The following is a 17036-nucleotide window of genomic DNA, read 5'->3' as shown; positions in this document are numbered from 1 at the left end:
CTTTGCCTCTTTTTGTTTCAGCATTGTTTTTAAATTCAACTTTTCGCACGGTACTCTTCTGCTTATTCTATGTTTCAAAATTTCTATCACGACGGATAGTTTGCTCCAATCGAGGTCGATTTTCCCTCTCTTTTGTTATCTCAGTCATCTGCCCTAATCTAATCTGATCTATAGTCTCTTTTTCTTTCAAATATATTAAACAATAAAAAATTAATAGTTCTATCCATGTTAACAAACTACGGGGATGTTACTTGGCAAATTAATTGCCGATGAAATTAATCCGAATTTGGTCCAAGCGAATCTATAAGTCATCGAGGACTCTCGTCCTTCCTCTCTCTCTCTCTCTCGTCACTTTTGCGCTCTTTGCCTTTGTTCGTTTCAGCATTAATGTTTTTAAATGCAACCTTTCTCACGATATCCCTTACATAAGTTTAATACTGTAAGTGACTATTTGGCTAGTGATTAATTACTTATTTCCGAGTATTAAAAGTACTGTTTTTTAATGATTTTAATACTCAAAATATAAGTGATTAATTACTAGCCGAATAATCGCTTAAACAGTATTTAAATTTGAAAATTTCTATAAGGGATTCTTCTACTTATTCTATATTTTAGAATTTGCTCTCTCTCCGATCGAGGTCGAGTTCTCATGAAGCGACCGACGCGTCGCACAATCGCACGCACGATCCCGAACGAGCGTGCGTATGGTGCCGTTCGTTTACCTTTCTGCGACGTGCGGGCATACGGGCATACAACGATACGTTACAGTGGAAAATAGTTCGGCGGCCCCCGACAGAGCCCTCGTACATAATTGATCATCGACACCCGCGGCGTCCTCTCCCTTTAACATTTCGTCGTCGGTCGACAGGGCGGACCGCGTTTGACAATGAGTCAGTTTTGAGGCGAGAGACTCATGGACATTACTTGTAAGAGGTGAGAGAGAGCGAAGCAGGATGTTACGTATATCGTTCGTCACACACGGCCGACGACGCGACGACGGGACGGGAGAGTTAAAAGGCCCCCGACGCAATCGCGATTTGTTTTGACCCCCTCCTCGGCCCTCGGCGATTGACGTATCGTGCATATCCCCCGACGGAGACACCGCTTTTCGGCGCCGCAACGTCCGCGCGTTCCCGTTGCCCGCGCGAGAGACGCCAACGAGATCCGGCCCGTCCCTCCTAATCCCCGAGCCCCGAACGATGGATCGCGAATTAATCGCGTCGCTCGTCCGGCACGGATCCGCGCCGTAGGAACGATAACCCCCATACCCCGCGCGTATTTTCCGCGTACGGGAGCCGCGACTCGACCTCGCGGACGTAATCGCCGTAATTGAGAAATGTACGCGTGTCGCGCGTTCGAGCGTTAAACGTGGATCGCAGAGCCTGTAATTTTGACGATTTCATTGTTAAATGTCGCTCGTTGAGGGACGATGTCGCAGTCGCCATGTAAATTCGTATACACACCGTACTCGTGTTAATTGCGCGCGATTATCAATCGATGGGATACGGCCGAGTAAAGTTCGCCTGATGGTTTTGCAGCAAAAAACGCATCCTTCAAATGGAGCGTGTTCTGAAAGCTGTACCGGCGGATTTAAGAGTAAAAATGGAGGCTCTTGTGCACGATTTGACTTTGGCACTGGAAGAGAGCAGCAACAGTGCGAATCTCAGGCGCCGATGGGGCATCAGGAGGAGAGCCCGCTCCACGGGGAACATTCGTAAGTGTGAGGGAGAGTATAACGATTCGATGCAACGTCGGAAATCTGTTCAAACGAAACGTCGGATTAAAGTAATAGTAGACAGGAGGATGTCGTTAAGCACGCTAATTGCACCTGTGAATTGCAATGGTTAATTACAGTTTACCTCTCCGAAGCACCCGGTCAAGATTATCTTTGTAGAAACCACGTGCCACGCGACGTAACGGAAGTCAAATATTAATTGCATGTAATCTTGGAGAATCAAAGTAACGATCCTGTTCGAGAATTTAAAGCGCGAGATGCCGTTTATCCGAGCATGTTAAATAATTTAACGTATGTCTCCGCAGCGGCTCTAGCTATGAACAAACATTCGGACGACAGCTCATCTTCCATTTGCGAAATTCGCATTCCGAAAACTGCCAACGTTTCGAAGTATCAGTCCGACAGCGACGATACCAATCAGACTAAACGTTTCGCACATTTTCCAAACTTAAATAACGTCAGTAACATCGAGAGCGATTCGGTGAATGAAAATTTTGTGCCAAGAGCGAACACCAGACGCAAGAGGAAGTTCAAAAGAATGGCGATCGATTCCGACTCTAATGCGTCCACTTCTCAAGCAGTGGCAATTATGTCGACTTCAACGTTCGGCGGAAAGAAACGCATCTTTCGCGATTGTAAAAATAGATACGGCGCTATATGGTAAGGAAATAGAAAATTTTATCATTTATTTCTTCTATGTGAGAAACAATGAGTATACAATGGCGTAATTTTTTGGGTCACACAGGTGTGGAAAACGTAAGAGATCGTGTAGAGAACGTTCGATAGATTGCGAGATGAGAGTGTCTAAACCAACCAAAAACGCAAAACCGAAAAATCGGGATAAGATGCAAGGCGAGGATACCGTGGATTGTTCTCGTATATCTAGTTCCAGCATTTCGTCCAGCGATTCAGAGGCGGGTCTTATCACGAATGACGAGGACAGAGAAGGTATGTCCGGAGGATTCAAAGGCACGGTACCGAATATACGAGGTATCGCGTAACGCGTTACAAAGTTTCATTCTTGCAGGAGACGACGAACAGTCGGATTGGATCGGAGAGTCGAGTTGGCGGGACGACGGAGAGAGTACCAGCGACGACAAAGCCACGTCGGATTCGACCTTCCAAATGATACTGCACGGCGAACACTTGGTCGCGGAGGCCAAGAAGAACTACAAACAAAGAATACAACGCATTCGCGAGGGCTTGAGCGGTAGAGAGATCCGTGCCGGGCGGCGCCACGTCGACAACAAGCCCGGTTACTCCATCGTGACGTCGGCCAACGAGAAGGTCTCGCGATTCCTGCAAGATCCAACTCAGAGCGAGCTAAAGCTCCATCCTATGCGACAACCCGAGCGAGAGAAGCTGCGCCGACTCGCCAATTTGTACAGTTTAAGCATGAAGGGCGATCAAGGCTGTCCGATATTGTACAAAACGCGGCACACCACTCAAGCTGTGTGCGTGGACCGGGTATCGTTGAACAGATTCTCAGACTACAAGAGACTGCGTAAAACACCTCCGAATTCACCCAACTCAGATTCGACGATGCAAACCGAGGAGCCTCAGATTTCCAGCTCGAGCTTCAGCCCGCAAATCGTAAATCAAGCGCAAAGTAATCTGAGCTCCATACGAGCGAACGTACAAACATTTTCTTCGTTCGAGTGGGAGAGCGAAAGCATGGACGTAGAAGTACAAGGAAAACCAAAGTTTCCTGAATTTGGACATTCCAAATCTAGTTAAATATATACAATACAAGTGTATGTGTATTTATTGTTTTTCTGACTAATCTGTATATACGTGTACGTACGTTCACGTATACGCAAGTTGTTTGTAAAAATTCTTACGGTATTAGAAATGTTAATATTCATAATGATCGTATAAAGATATTCTAAACTGTATAAATAAGTATTTTACTGTAAGTTTTAATTGACAAATAAATGTATATTCGTATTATTACAAATTGATGTAAAAATTTAATATTTATGTGCAGACGTTATAAAAATAGGATAAATTATAACGATAGTATTAAGGATCTAAGGTTAATGCGATTCAGAGTCGAATTAAAAAACTTTCGTGTTCATATTAAAAAGATAGAACAAGTCACACACACACGCACACATAAAACATATATTAACTCCGTCGCTTCCATAATTTACACGTTTAACATTTTATATTACGATACATTACAGTACATAATTTATCGTACGATCGATGTTTTTTTAATTTCAAAATAAAACGTTTTTAAATCTCGAACAAATATATCCATTGGACACTGTGAACGAATAGACTGTCGTGTAGAGAGGTATTCGAGAAACGTTTGTTGCAATCTTATGACGTGAAGATTCGAATAGAGGCTCGTGATAAGATCGGTTTGTCTACGCAGTTTTACTGACGAACCTAATTTGCCTGGCCTTGCCTTTTAGCTGCCAAAACATTTTCGTTGGCAGTTATTTGAAACTCCTGGAAACGCTGAGACACTCTCTGATTCATTTTCAGGTACTTTTCCATGCAGTTAAGGGCGCATTTCTCTTCCTTGGCCCTAACTTCTCGCGTCGTGAAGTCGGTTATGCAGTCGACGAAGCAAATTTCGGAGAGTTTGTTGTACGAGGTTAAGAAGTCTCGAAACTGCAAGACGAATAGTGTTCAAGTTATGTATCGTACGTGCGTAGCGGTTCCCATAATAAAAATAGCTCGCGCAACATTCCGCGTACCGCTTTACGGCGTATAGCAAAAATATTGTTCAAGTGCGAAAAATACGTACAGATTTAATTTGATCGGCATCCACGTCAGTCGGAACTTGCATCGCCATTGTCAGAGCTCAATATTTGCGCAAAGCTTCTACCACGTTCGCCTTATTCCCGTAAATATCGCATCGGACTCTGACGGGCGATTTTGAGGTTAGAAACAAGCACGTGCGTACGACGTACGTATGCAGTTGCGACGCAAGGTGTTTTAGGAACGCCGAAATATAACAAAAAAAAGAGAGAAAATAAATTGAAAATAGCTTTATTTATTTCCATATACTCAAGCTGCTTTTTATCTTCCTTTTCATACATCTTCGTTGCATTTTATTAGGCAAAATAAAAACAACTTCGGTCTTGGTTTTTCTTATGCATTCATTGGCTTCTCTATCGGCGTTCTTAAAAACTGTGTTTTCACTCAAAGATGGTTTCAATTCTTGCGGTTGGCAACGCATCGTTTGAATGAAATTTTAAACCGTCGTCACTCTCGTCGGAACGATCGTCCGCGGGCGCTAAATTAGTGCGATTCCCTCGACGTTATTCGTACATATATCGCTCTCGAGACTCGAATTCGGGATTTTTTGTAACGCAGGTACCGGAAACGCTGTTCTATCACCTTTGAGCGTCTTATCGATTGGATCTTGGATCTGTTATTCGAAAGAGCGAGAGCGAGAGAGGGAGGGAGGACATTACGGGAATTACGGGAAGCTCGGTCGCGCGCGAGGCGCGAGTTTCGGACCCAGCTGCTTGCCGAGCCGTGCAGCTGCGTTTAAAAGGTGAGTCCGCGGAGAGAAATTTTTGGGCGGAAACCGAACGCGCGGTGAGAAAGTCAAACGGCCGGGCCGGCCGGGCGGATTAAGCGATCGCCGTTTCTTCAAGAAATCGATAAACGTCCCGGCGCGCGCGCGGCAGGGAACGAACGGCAGATGCGCCGCCGCCCTATCGACGTCGGATCGAGGCGCGAAAAGTGCCCGCGTTGATGCTCGCCTATCGTACGCGCCATATTGTTTACGGCACGACGAGACGTCAGACGACGCGTCATTGTTGCGCCGCGCCGCATATTGTTACGGGGGAAGCAGTTTTGCTCGTGTATTAAAAAAAGAAATGCAGTTTTCTCGACGGAGATCATTTTCCAAGGTGGTCGATCAGCTGTTTCCCTCTTTATTCTTTCTCTAGAGCCCGCGCTTGAACGATCCGCAAGTCGATCGAAAAATGCAAGAAAAATGTTGCGTTTTTATTTGCGATTTCTTATTACGTTTCGATGTACTCGCGTACTTCACGTTACACGGCAAACGTATAGCGTCGATTACAGATACTAGAAATAAGTCTGTTATAAATTATAGATTACATAAATTAATAAATATGTATAAATTATATATAAGTAGATATATGTATATATTATAAACATGGAAGGGTGACGAGTAGAACAACTTTGCTGAATTTCGACACGAATTGCAAAGACATACAAAGGTGGATCGAGAGGCGGATTTTTACGCCATATCGGCTCGATCCTTCTCGACGATCTTTATTTCGAGTACGAGGCGGTTCACGGTGGAAAATCGAGTCGGGGAGCGGGGAGCGGGGTTCCGCCGTTCAAGTTCAGCTGAGTTCCCGTAGTTCGTCCGTTCCGCACGACCATCTCGTCTCCGTTACGGTAGCGCGAGCCCGGGACAGCTGACGGCCGAGGGCCGAGAGCCGAGGGTTTCCCGCGAGCTCGACGAACCTGAAACGCGCTGTATATGTAAGTACGTGCCTGCGACTAACTTCAGACAGACGCGCTCACGTTAAGCCGTCACCGTCGACGGTCCGTCCGTCGCGCGATTTTCTCGGAATCCCACGCAATAATTAAAAACTACAGCTTTTCGTCTTTTTCCGAATGTCGGGGGTAGCGCGGGGGGGGGGGTAGGGATGACGTATCGCGCGATTGTTTAGCGCGCTAATTCGCGGCGCGATGCCGCCACGTAGATTTATAACCCCCGTTGCTAACACGTCCTTTACACGTCCCCCGTTGCTGACTGCGTCGCTGCCATGATTGTAAGTTATGGCGATTCACGCCGATTTGAAGTTAATTTCTATTTTAGATATGCTTCTCGTTAAAGAGGCATACCTACCGCGCAGCAAACGTTGCAACATATGGTGTAACGTAATGTAATGTAACATGATTTTTTAATTTTAATATACGCACTGCGTGAAATATGTAAGGAGATATTTTTTTTACTATATTTGATTTTGACATCATGGCGGCAGGTACAATATTTCGTCGTCGGAGAATGATCTTTGCACAAGTCCGCTTTTTCATCCCTTAATAACTTTCTACTTGCCGCAATCGATCACTTTTTCTTACAACATATAATGCACGTACATTGGCGTATATTATTATCAGTCTAGTATTCTATATTTAAAGTTTTGTCTCGAAATTTTTACTCAATAAATAAAATAAAACATCACGATGTAATACATATAATCAATTAGAGAAATTACCATTTTAAATCTGGACTTCGAATCAAATATAATTAAATGATTTTCCGCGGTATATTAGTTTGTTGTCATTCCAGTGCAATTGTACATCGATTTATCGCTATTTCTACATTCGTCATTGTAATTTCTCAGGGAGCTAAATATCGCAATCGTGGAAGAATCGCTGCCGTCGACGCGTCCTCGAGAAACGTTTCTTCCGAGCGACGCGCAAAGTCCATGCTCGACGGAAAAAAGCCCGTGTCCGCGGGAACGTTGCCGCAAAAGACGCGGTCTTCGAAGGACGGGGACGCCGTAAAAAGTTGCGCGACCGAGTCGCGAGGTCTCCGCGAACGGCGGCTTCTTTCGCGGAGGGAAGATAAAATGGTGCGCGACGACGTGGGACACAAGATTCGCTCGTTCGACGAGGCCAGCGTCGCCAGCGCGGGCAACAACGATCCGATTTACATTTTACGGAAGGAAATACATGACTGGAGAGTATCCGGCCAGCTAACGGACGGACTTGAGCGCGATTCTCACCTTACCGAAGACGAGACGGAGAAGAGTTTCGTTCAAGGTAAAAAAAAATGAAATTTAACAATGCTATACATGTAACAACGTGTTAAATCAAATAACTGTTGTAATATATATAGTATTTTTAAATTAATAAATATTTTCATCACTTGTTTCTAGAGTCGATGTAAAATTGTAAAACGTAACAGGTTTAAATAAAAGTATATGAATCGATAAAAAATTATTATCAAGAGTTCTCTCATCAAGGATCGTTCAAAATTTATTCTACGATTTTATAGAAAGTCACGTCTAATTTTCAGAGAGCTGTGATCAAGCAGTCGTGAAAGATCTCCCAGATCCAGGTGTTCTCCATGAATTACCGAGTTCCATCGCCATTGATCATTTAACGCGGCGCACGTGAGTACATTTAACTTTCTTATCGGGAATGCGATCTTTATATTTATTAAAATTTTGCATACGCTTTTACGTGAAGACACACGCGCGTGTTTCACGGAAATAAATTATTATCCTGGATTATGTGTCGAGATAAACGATCACATGTGTTTGTGAAAGATTCGAGCGATTATACATTGTAACAGGTATATCACGAGAAACAGGAGATGACGATCGCAGAATTTGCTGTCGGTTGAGTAATAAAAAAATTTTTTTTTAGAAACGATCGATTTTTATACCAGCAAATATCCGCGTTTGATAGCCGTCTGCCGGTATCGTCGAGGCGTAATTCTGGTAATTCAATCGACCGTTTCATCCTTTATTTATTTCTCCGGCGATATATAGTAGCGCAAACGACTTTTTCCGCCGACCGTCGGAGCGGATTGTGTCCGCTCGCTCGCACAGCGCGAGAGAGTTATCACGGCGCGAGTTATTTTCTCGTCGTGACTTATAACAAGCCCCGGTCTTTGCCCGGCGCGGTTCACCGGCGCGTTGTTTACCCGCCAGTGATTTCTTGTCGGTGTCCTAGGTAGAGCAACGGCTCAAGAAACGAGGTAAGTGAGCAACGTTTCCGCTTGCGGTGCACGTGCGACGCGCTTCGTTTTCGCGACTATTTTCATACATGCACGTTTTCCATATGCACGAATCCGACGATCGAGCCGAATCGACCTCGAACGGATCGAGAGACAGAAAGAAAAAGAAAGAGAAAGAGAGAGAGAGAGAGAGAGAGATAAGGAGAGAGATAGAGGGGCCTCGCGCGCGTCTCGTTACGTAAGTAACTGTAAATAAAGAATGAGAGAAGCACGGCCGTGCGTCTTCGCCCGCTGTGCTCGCACACCCGCCGAGAGCAGGACTACGTCATTCCGGAATTTTCGAAAGTTTCGTCCAACCGGTTCCCGATCGGCGCGCACCCGAGACCCGTTCGTGACTCGCCGCCGACAATGCCCCCGCTGCGGTAGGATGCACACCGCGTACCGTTTGCTGGAAGCCGATCATCGCGTTCACCGATCTCCCGACGTTTCTCGCGCGAGCGAAATCTTTTCCGCAATAATCGCGAAATATACGCACGTACTTATAATCTCCGTGACAATTGAGGCAAAGTATCGACATTTCGTCATATTCGTAGAACGTGAGAATCGCACTAACTGAATAAAATGATTCGTTTTCAGATCCTCGATGTATCGCTGCAACGTAGATTATTCATCATTCGTAACGCGATTGCGAAGAGGAACGAGGTGTCGGCGATTACCGACGTTCGCGAAATCGGCGGACAACGAGGATCCGCTGTGCAACGCGACACGCGCGAGAAACGACGCGAATCGGGACGCGCGACAGAATTGAAATTCCGCTGGAGGAGCGCGGCGGAGAAGCGATGAGTTTGCCTCCATGGTCGAGGACGAATTCGGCGATTCCCGCGCTCGTCATTCGAGGCACGGAAACGCGGCTCCGAAAATATATTTTTACTACCACGAGCACGCGAGCCGCATGCGTCGCGGCTCATTAAGCACTGGCTATTGTTCTCACTAACCTACAGCACTGTGCGTCCCATTATCGTCTCTCATTCGTGACGCCACTGTTAAAAAGCTGGAGGCCGGGAGCGTCTTTCGCGCGCCTTCACGAAAAACCGCTCGAGACGCGGCCGCGTCTCGTGGGATCGTTCCCAGACGAGACGTGAACGATATAACCTTCGTGATTCGTCAAGTCCTCAAATTAAATTGGATTGTTTTTCAGAAACCCCGTCGGTTTAATGATGCAAAATCGCCCCCGACGCAAATCTCCGTGCGATTAAATTAGCCTAAATGATCGCGATAAATTTTGTCGATGCTTCGAAGCCTCATTCTTATTCGCTACGAGTATATCGCCGGTAACGCAAAAGTATCGAGCCGATCCTTTAAATGATTTAATTTAATTGAGGTGGGTGTCGGCGAAGTCGAAGGTCGGATAAGAATTAAAAGAGATTAAATTCGATATGGATATTTCCTCCGAAATTGAGGTCCCGACCTTATACGTCTGAAAATTAAATCCCCGCGTAATCAGCAAGGACTCGATTTCAATTTCGTAACGACGAATTTCATATATCGATTTCATTCAATTTGCATACGTTTTCACGGGCTAACGTGAGTGTTATTACGAAATACAGTTCCGGCGTGGCGATATTTTTATAGTTGTTTTTTTTATCGATTCGCACGCACGATGAATATTCATCGCTCGCCTATTTAAAATCGAGACGGCGACAAAGTTACTTAACGCAACAATGTAGGCGCGGTTTAAAATTAGACCGTCGCGTCGGGTGATTTCCGTTTGCGCGATCCTTCCCCTCGAATATTCAGCGAGGCTCGTTCGCCCGTGTCAGCGCTTAAGGAGACAGTTTCGTGCAACTTTTGCGCCACGGCGCGTTCGAGCGCAGTCAGCTCTCATCCGGATAATGATGTAGGTTAGGTTCCCAAGCGGTATATATCGCAAAAATCAACATTCTTCGCGGAGCCGCGCGCGAGGCTCGTAAAAAGCGTAAACCGGTTTGTAACTCGTAAATGGCACACGGGCGTGCGAACGGGAGACACGGACGCGGACGCGCGCGCGGCGGATAAAGGAGCACGCCGGGCACGGAGGATGTCTCCGGTGGCCCCTTTGTGCAAAAAAATTCCCTTTTTCTCGGATTTCTGCGGTTTCGGGCCGCGAGCGGGTAAATCACGCGGTCGCGAGAGACGACGACGAGAGGCGGTCGAGAAAAGGAGTAACGTCCGCGTCGCTCGCTCGCCGATCTTGTTTAATCTTTCGTTTCACGTAGCCGCGCTGAGGAATGAACCTAAACACGTCTCACGTTGGGGGACACATTTCGGATTCTCGAAGCCGCGCGTCAGAATTTTTATTGACTCCGTTTAATTCCTGATGCGAGTACGTCGAAAACGGGGGGGGTCAGGCGGCGGCCGGAGAGCGGGTCCCGTTCGAAAAAAATCTCGTCGCAACCTTGGCGCGAATTCAAGAGAAGCCTGCTTCGTGCAGATTTCAGACGCTCGCGCGGGGGATTCTTTCAGCGACGCTCGCAAAAGGATCGTTACTCTATTTATGTTCGGAACCGGTTTGTCATTTGCCCCAGTTTGCCGCCGGTACACTTAACTCACATCCACGCCGGATCTAGACTCGATTTTCCCGATCTCGCATCTTTGTCGCGCTTCCCGCGCGTCTGCGAGGAAAAAAAAGGGATATCGAGACGCAATTATTTTACATTAATTGCTCGCGGGGGAGGGGGGGGGGGTAGACGCGAATGTAGGCTCGATCGCTCGGAACGAGTATTCTCTCTTCTCTTCTTGTACCTGAGGAACGTTATCGCAAAAAACCCCCGTATGTAATCCGACAATATCCAACGTCGCGTTCGACACGACTCCGCGTTCGAGCGCGTCCTGTTAGCCCGGTTTCACGGCCCGATAAGGCCTGTATGTCTATCAATGTAGATTAACTTTAAAATATCTCGGTTTAATTTACTTTTTATCTTTTTCTAATTTTTGAAACTGGAAAAAGGATCAAAAGTAAGTTAGACCAATGTTAAAATTAATCTATCTCACCTATTTTCCAGCTGTAAGAATTAGGAAAAGATTAAAACAGTAAGTTAAACCGAGATTAAAGTTAATCTACGTTGATGGACGTAAGACGGATAACGCTGGTCCGCGTGGTTTTAAACGTGGTCGAAAACGGAAGAAAAACAGTGAAAAAAAGAAAGAGAGAGAGAGAGAGAGAGAGAGAGAGAGAGAGAGAGAGAGAGAGAGAGAGAGAGAGAGAGAGAGAGTGAGAGTGAGAGAGAGAGAGAGAGGAGAAAAGGGAGAAATGGGAACACTCGTGGCAGACGACGAATTTCCGGTCCCGTCGTACATTGACCCTGCCGCGCTCGAGGGACCGTTCTATGTAGGTTATGTTTGTCTATGCTTTCTCTCCGACGCCGAAGAGAATCCACGTCCGCGCCGACAAAACCGACCGAACGACCGGCGCGGCGCGGCGCGGCGCGGCGGCTGACGTCACGGAGTCGCGCGCGCAACATCGCGTAAAGAGGAAAAAAAGAGAGAGAGAGAGAGAGAGAAAAAGGAAAAATATCGCGCCTCCTCGGCCGCGTCGTAGAGATGGCCGTTCGCACGGCGCATTTAGCGCTCTAAATATGGCTGTCCGATTCTCAAGTCGCGTGTTTACGTTGCACGCGGCTTTTTTTTTCGCGCTGCGCAGTTAAGAGAGACAGGAGGCGCGTGTATACGCGGAGCGCTGAACGCGACGCTAAACAAAGACGGTTGGAAGAAAGGGATTGGAGCTTAACGCCGCGTGAAGCGCGCATCCGCGTCTCGCGTTTACCGCTAATCGCGGCCATCCGATCGTCGCGATAACGTCGTACGTGATCTACGTGCCGGAGCGAGTCAACCTTGGAGATCTGACGGTACATTTAACGCTTTTACGCGGTATGAATTACGAGATGCGCGCCGGGTATATCGGGACGGCGAGAGACTCTTTTTATCTCCGAGAACGGAATTTCAAGATTGGAGCAGAAACGTCGGAGCGACAGTAGGCGAATATATAACCGAGCGTCTACGCGCGCTCTCCGTTATTAAAAGGCTGACATAATCGCCGGCGAAGGCGAAGCGGGAGCGCGCGCTTGCCGCCGGCTTCGAGCTCCGACGGTGCGGCCGCTCATGCGAACGCGTGCTTCACCGAGTTGAGTTCGCCAGTCAGCCAGCCGCACGTTTTTTACGTAACGCTACGCGTAACGCTGACGCGCGTGACGTCAGCTCGTTCGGCGTTGCGCCAGCCGACCGCCGACGACGACGACGAAAGAGGAGTCGGTGCCGTCGGTGGAGCAGGAGGGGGAGGGGGTGAAGGGGGAAGCGAGTGGCACGGCCACTCGGAATTCTTGCGAAGAAAGCACGCACCGGGCATAGCCGAGCGCAACCGAACGTAGCCGGCGACCGACCGACCGACCGACCGAGCGAACATCGTCGTGTTCCTCCGCGCCTTCGCGCCTCACTTCGCGCCGCGGCATACTTGCGCGAGGCGGCAACGTCGCGAGCGTCTGCTAGGTTCAAGGGTACGGAGCGGAGGTTGGCTTCGTCTCGCCGCCGCGTCGGTGGCGGCGGTGGCAGCGGCGGCAGCCGCGACCAGCGCGTTGGGCCGTTGCTTCGCGCGCGCGCGCTACTCCGCTTCGTTCAACGGGAAACTCCTCGAAAGATACGCGACGTCGCGTCCCGCGCTATGCAAAACGAATGTTCTTTGTAGTCGGGAGGCCGTAGGGACAAAAGGAATCGCGTATTCGGGCGAGTGACGCTCGACACGTGATTACGTGATTCTTTATGAGCCAATCGATGCGTCCGCGGCCTCTTCAGTCTTTTAATATTTTAACATTCATTTTATATTGAGTTTCTACATTTTCCACGCGTTAGAACATTACTTGTTGAAGAAGGGGGTCTTTAAATGGTTTAAATAAAAGATTTTTCGAACACGCTTAAGAACTGATAACGAGTTGTACAAACTCTCTCTCTCTCTCTTCGCATCTTTTTTTTTTTTTTTATCTACGTAACGCGATATCTCTCAATTGCTTTTTATCTTTGGATTAATATATTGTGCTATCACAAATCTCTCCGAAGGTTTAACACACCTGTGTACATGATGTCATGGCGAGCGATTGCAATGAAACGTAAATAAAATGATGAGTCAAAACGGTAACTTTCAGGCACGCGCATTTTCAGACACAGATACGCGTTGCTATGTTCCGCGTGTGGTACGAGTGCGGACGAGACAATACACGTTTCGTTGCGGTTAAAGGGGCATCCGGTCTTTTAATTGGATTCCCTGAATTTTCAAGCAATGAGAATATTGCGCCGCGCGCACGTCCGACAGATTCGCGAAGGATCTATTGCAGACAAAGCACGCTTAATATTTATTGTATTACGACCATGTATTTTATGTCTACATGTGTATGTAGTCAGTATGATGATTTTATACATATATATAGTCATATGATGAAATGAAATGAAATAATATTTATTGCAGATTACTTATTGTCGTTTCATATAATCTGATTTATGTCGAAGAGAAATAAAAATAATTTTTTTTCCTTAAATTTGAAAAATATTTCTGAACACAAGTTTCAAAAACAAAGCTTCCTCTCCGAGGAAGCAATAATAATAAAATTTATTGAATTAAAATATTTCTGTGGAAATTTTGAAACCAGAAAAATTGTTTTTCATCAAATTTTCTTTGAATTTTTTAGCATTTAAAAACATATTTAAAACACGAATACTAAAAATCTGAAAATATTTTATAAGCTTTATGAAATTAAATTTATAATTCTACAAATTCAATTTTCCCTGTTGGATATTTTATATACTCTTGATTAAAACACTAATCTTCGCTAAATAATACAATAACTTGTTACATTGAATCGAAATACACGTACGCCTACGATTCGAAAATATATTTCGTTAATTAGCCATGCCGAGAGAAATATAAATAAAGTATTCATCGATGCCAACAGAAAACAGCTTCGGACGCGTGTCCGTAAAAGAGAAGGATTGATAAGATATCTCTTTATCAGTGGCGGTAACGTACGAGGTGAAGATGCAAAAATTCTCAGGCACCCTAGAAAAATCGCGCCCTTTGTCCTCGATTCATATTATACATTGCGCATTCATTGAATAACATCTGCTTAAATAGTACAATGGTCTTACGCGTTCCGTTGAGTCTCTTTTATTGCGTCTCAAAGAGCCTCGCCGGTCCCCGAAAAGGGTCGCCCCCTTCGAAATCTTTAAGACGGCCCCGACATCTGTCCTCTTCGGCCAAAGTAGGGAAAGGGGAGTTATTCGCACGTGTCTCTCTCTCCTTGCCCCCTTCTGCCCCGCGAGGAACCCGAAAGCGTGGCTCATTGTGTACGGCCCGCGCGAAACGGGAAGTGGCAAACTGACATCTGCTTTGCGTCACGCGTGATTTGTGGGTCGAATTATTTTTGGAGGTCCACGTGAAGTTCATCGTCGCTGCAGCCGGATCGCCCTTTAAAAATGTGCGATACAACTCGTCTAAGCGCGACGCGACATAGAAAAGGAAGAATAGAATGTGTGTTACGGTATACAACAGAATTAAATCGAAATGCTCTTACATCGCGATTATTAACATCGATAGAGCATAATTAACACGTGTAACGCATACGCATTAATCTTAGACTCGATTTAGACGAAATTCGAAACAGCACGAGTATCCGTGGTGTATCAACTGCCGACTAAGAGTGAAAAACGTCAGCCTCTTTAGCTCAGTGGCAGAGCACTGGTCTCGTAAACCAGGGGTCGTGAGTTCAAACCTCACAGGAGGCAAATTATTTTTGTTCAACATTCTACATTTTTGCATAATATTTCGCGCAGTCTGCTTGCCGTTTTCGATTTATTTGCCTTGCCTTGCCTTTACCTCGGCAAGCCATTAATTTTTGTTAACGATTTTTAACGAAAAGTACGTACAGAGTCTGACATAAAAATATTTAGAAACACATCGATATTGGATTCCAAAAATATTATATTTTGAATTTAATTTATTACGACTTGAATAAAAGGACAAAAATTAATTTGCCTTTATATTTACGACTTAATAAAGAAGCCGTTAACAAATCAATAGACCCGGCGAAGAATGTATCTTCGTTAAGGCGCGAAGGGTGAGAAGAATAGCGCTGGGTTCGCGATAAAGGAGCGATTTGGGGGTATCCCGAGTGCGAAGGGCGAGATAGATTCCGGCAATTAAAACGAATATCGAGCCAAAGAGCCCGGGAAAGGGGTAAGAGGGGGCGGCAGCGAATCGGCATTCGGTCCGCATTCGCGGTCTCAGACACGAATGCGACTCACGTATAGCCGAGTGGGGGCACCCGGTCCGGTTCTCGATATTCAGGAGTGTTACCCCGAACAGCGTGCCGTGCCGTTTCCGTAAAACGCTCTCAAAGCGAGAAAACCCCGAGAAAGAGAAAGAAAGGAAGAGAGAGAGAGAGAGAGAGAGAGAGAGAGAGAGAGGGAAAGAGAAAAAAGAGCGAGAGAGAACGGAGAGGCGCGGATAAGTAGACGTAGGGGGTTCGACGGGGGTTAGACGAGCGGAATCGCGACGAGGGGGGAGGGGAGGGGGGCTGAACGTTCCTGGGAACGTTCGCCTCTTCGGCGCGGGCGTCCTGCCTTCCACCCTCCATCCCCTTCGCCTTTCCCGTTTTCGCGCAGCGCCCGCTGCTGTCCGCCGCGACGCCGAGAGCGGAATACTAATTTTTACGTCGGCGTCGGAGACACGAAGAAACGCGCGCGCGATCGATCGCGCCCGGTGCCACCGCCACCGGCACTTCCGCCGAGGGTTGCGATAGCGTACAGGGCATCGGGGGTGCATGACCGAGTGCTACGGCGGTTAGGGGTTAACAGCGCGCTACACGACGCCAGCTCTCTCTTTCCCGACGACCTGGAATGTCGTTAACCCTATGCGCTCCGCTTCGCGTATATCTCATGACACCAGCGACGTGCATTCGCTGTGGCATATCGGAGCCTCATCGACGAGCGAGAGCGAGCGGCTATAAGCTATCGAATAAAAAATTCTCCATCGCGCGCCCGCGCACTTCAAGAAAGCTTTCCGCTGGCTTCGGGACAATGCATGTAAAACGGATGGTGATACGCGGAAACGAGTTAGTACCTCGTCGAGTAACGAAAGTCACGTGAATTAATACACTGAATTTTCAACCCGATTGTCATCTAATTACTCATCGTTATGTAAAAAATAATCTTATCGAGGTTACAAATATAATTACATATGTTTCTTCTATTTTTACTAATTTTTAAAATATATTACTAGAAATATATTCGTGATGCGATGATTAATTCTCAATCATATTATTTAGCATCTCAAAATTGATAACGTACTATTTTTTTAGCCAATAATATTTTCGGTCATATACGTGAAAGTAAATTTAAATCAAAATAGTTTAGATTTTTTCTTCGCGTAAACAAACGTTGTACAAAATAGTTTCGAGGCGCGTGGAGAAAAGATTGCGACCCGATGAAGATTTACGAATTATTCCGCGTCCAATCGCGAAAAAGGACGTGCGAAAGGCCGATCGGCGATTCGCTTCACGTCCCGGAGCAGTTTAATTCGTCGGGGAATAT

At 46.4% G+C, this 17036-nt stretch overlaps 3 protein-coding genes and 1 non-coding gene across 5 annotated transcripts in view; 3 read left to right on the top strand and 1 right to left on the bottom strand.

Moving 5' to 3' along the window:
• Positions 1-721: 721 nt before the first annotated feature.
• LOC143908128 (G patch domain-containing protein 2-like) lies at positions 722-3692 on the top strand. Its single transcript, XM_077425470.1, has 5 exons — positions 722-933; positions 1539-1714; positions 2041-2395; positions 2481-2683; positions 2763-3692. The coding sequence occupies exons 1-5, from the start codon at positions 914-916 to the stop codon at positions 3470-3472; spliced, it is 1464 nt and encodes a 487-aa protein (XP_077281596.1). The 5' UTR covers positions 722-913; the 3' UTR covers positions 3473-3692.
• A 147-nt stretch (positions 3693-3839) lies between these two features.
• Positions 3840-4693, bottom strand: Tim9a (translocase of inner membrane 9). Its single transcript, XM_077425476.1, has 2 exons — positions 4494-4693; positions 3840-4357 (listed from the first exon to the last, which is right to left on the bottom strand). Exons 1-2 carry the CDS (start codon positions 4539-4541, stop codon positions 4130-4132), a joined length of 276 nt encoding a protein of 91 aa, XP_077281602.1. The 5' UTR covers positions 4542-4693; the 3' UTR covers positions 3840-4129.
• A 193-nt stretch (positions 4694-4886) lies between these two features.
• The window catches only part of LOC143908125 (uncharacterized), a 64109-nt gene continuing 51959 nt past the window's right edge, over positions 4887-17036 (top strand). Inside the window, exons 1-3 of one of the 2 annotated variants that reach the window (XM_077425462.1) lie at positions 4887-5249; positions 7084-7504; positions 7761-7857. In XM_077425462.1, the coding sequence (XP_077281588.1) occupies positions 7168-7504; positions 7761-7857 (434 nt within the window). In that variant the 5' untranslated portion in view covers positions 4887-5249; positions 7084-7167. Of the gene's footprint in view, positions 5250-5884; positions 6215-7083; positions 7505-7760; positions 7858-17036 lie in introns of those variants that run through there. The other variant, XM_077425463.1, reaches the window with a different exon arrangement.
• Positions 15159-15230, top strand: Trnat-cgu (transfer RNA threonine (anticodon CGU)). The gene has a single exon. It is a non-coding gene; the product is annotated as a tRNA-Thr (tRNA).

The sequence above is a fragment of the Temnothorax americanus genome, unplaced genomic scaffold (genome assembly GCF_048541705.1).
Source record: "Temnothorax americanus isolate GAGA-0224 unplaced genomic scaffold, ASM4854170v1 Scaffold9, whole genome shotgun sequence".
NCBI lineage: Eukaryota > Metazoa > Arthropoda > Insecta > Hymenoptera > Formicidae > Temnothorax > Temnothorax americanus.
This window is presented reverse-complemented; position numbering and strand designations above follow the sequence as displayed.

Bases quoted from the DNA above. Each gene is read 5' to 3' on its own strand.
- LOC143908128 (XM_077425470.1), top strand. From the start codon at position 914: ATGGACATTACTTGTAAGAG. The intron at 1,715-2,040 runs GTAAGTGTGAGG...ATGTCTCCGCAG, and splicing joins CCGCTCCACGGGGAACATTC to CGGCTCTAGCTATGAACAAA. The intron at 2,684-2,762 runs GTATGTCCGGAG...TCATTCTTGCAG, and splicing joins GAATGACGAGGACAGAGAAG to GAGACGACGAACAGTCGGAT.
- Tim9a (XM_077425476.1), bottom strand. From the start codon at position 4,541: ATGGCGATGCAAGTTCCGACTGACGTGGATGCCGATCAAATTAAATCT. The intron at 4,358-4,493 runs GTACGTATTTTT...TTCGTCTTGCAG, and splicing joins ATGCCGATCAAATTAAATCT to TTTCGAGACTTCTTAACCTC.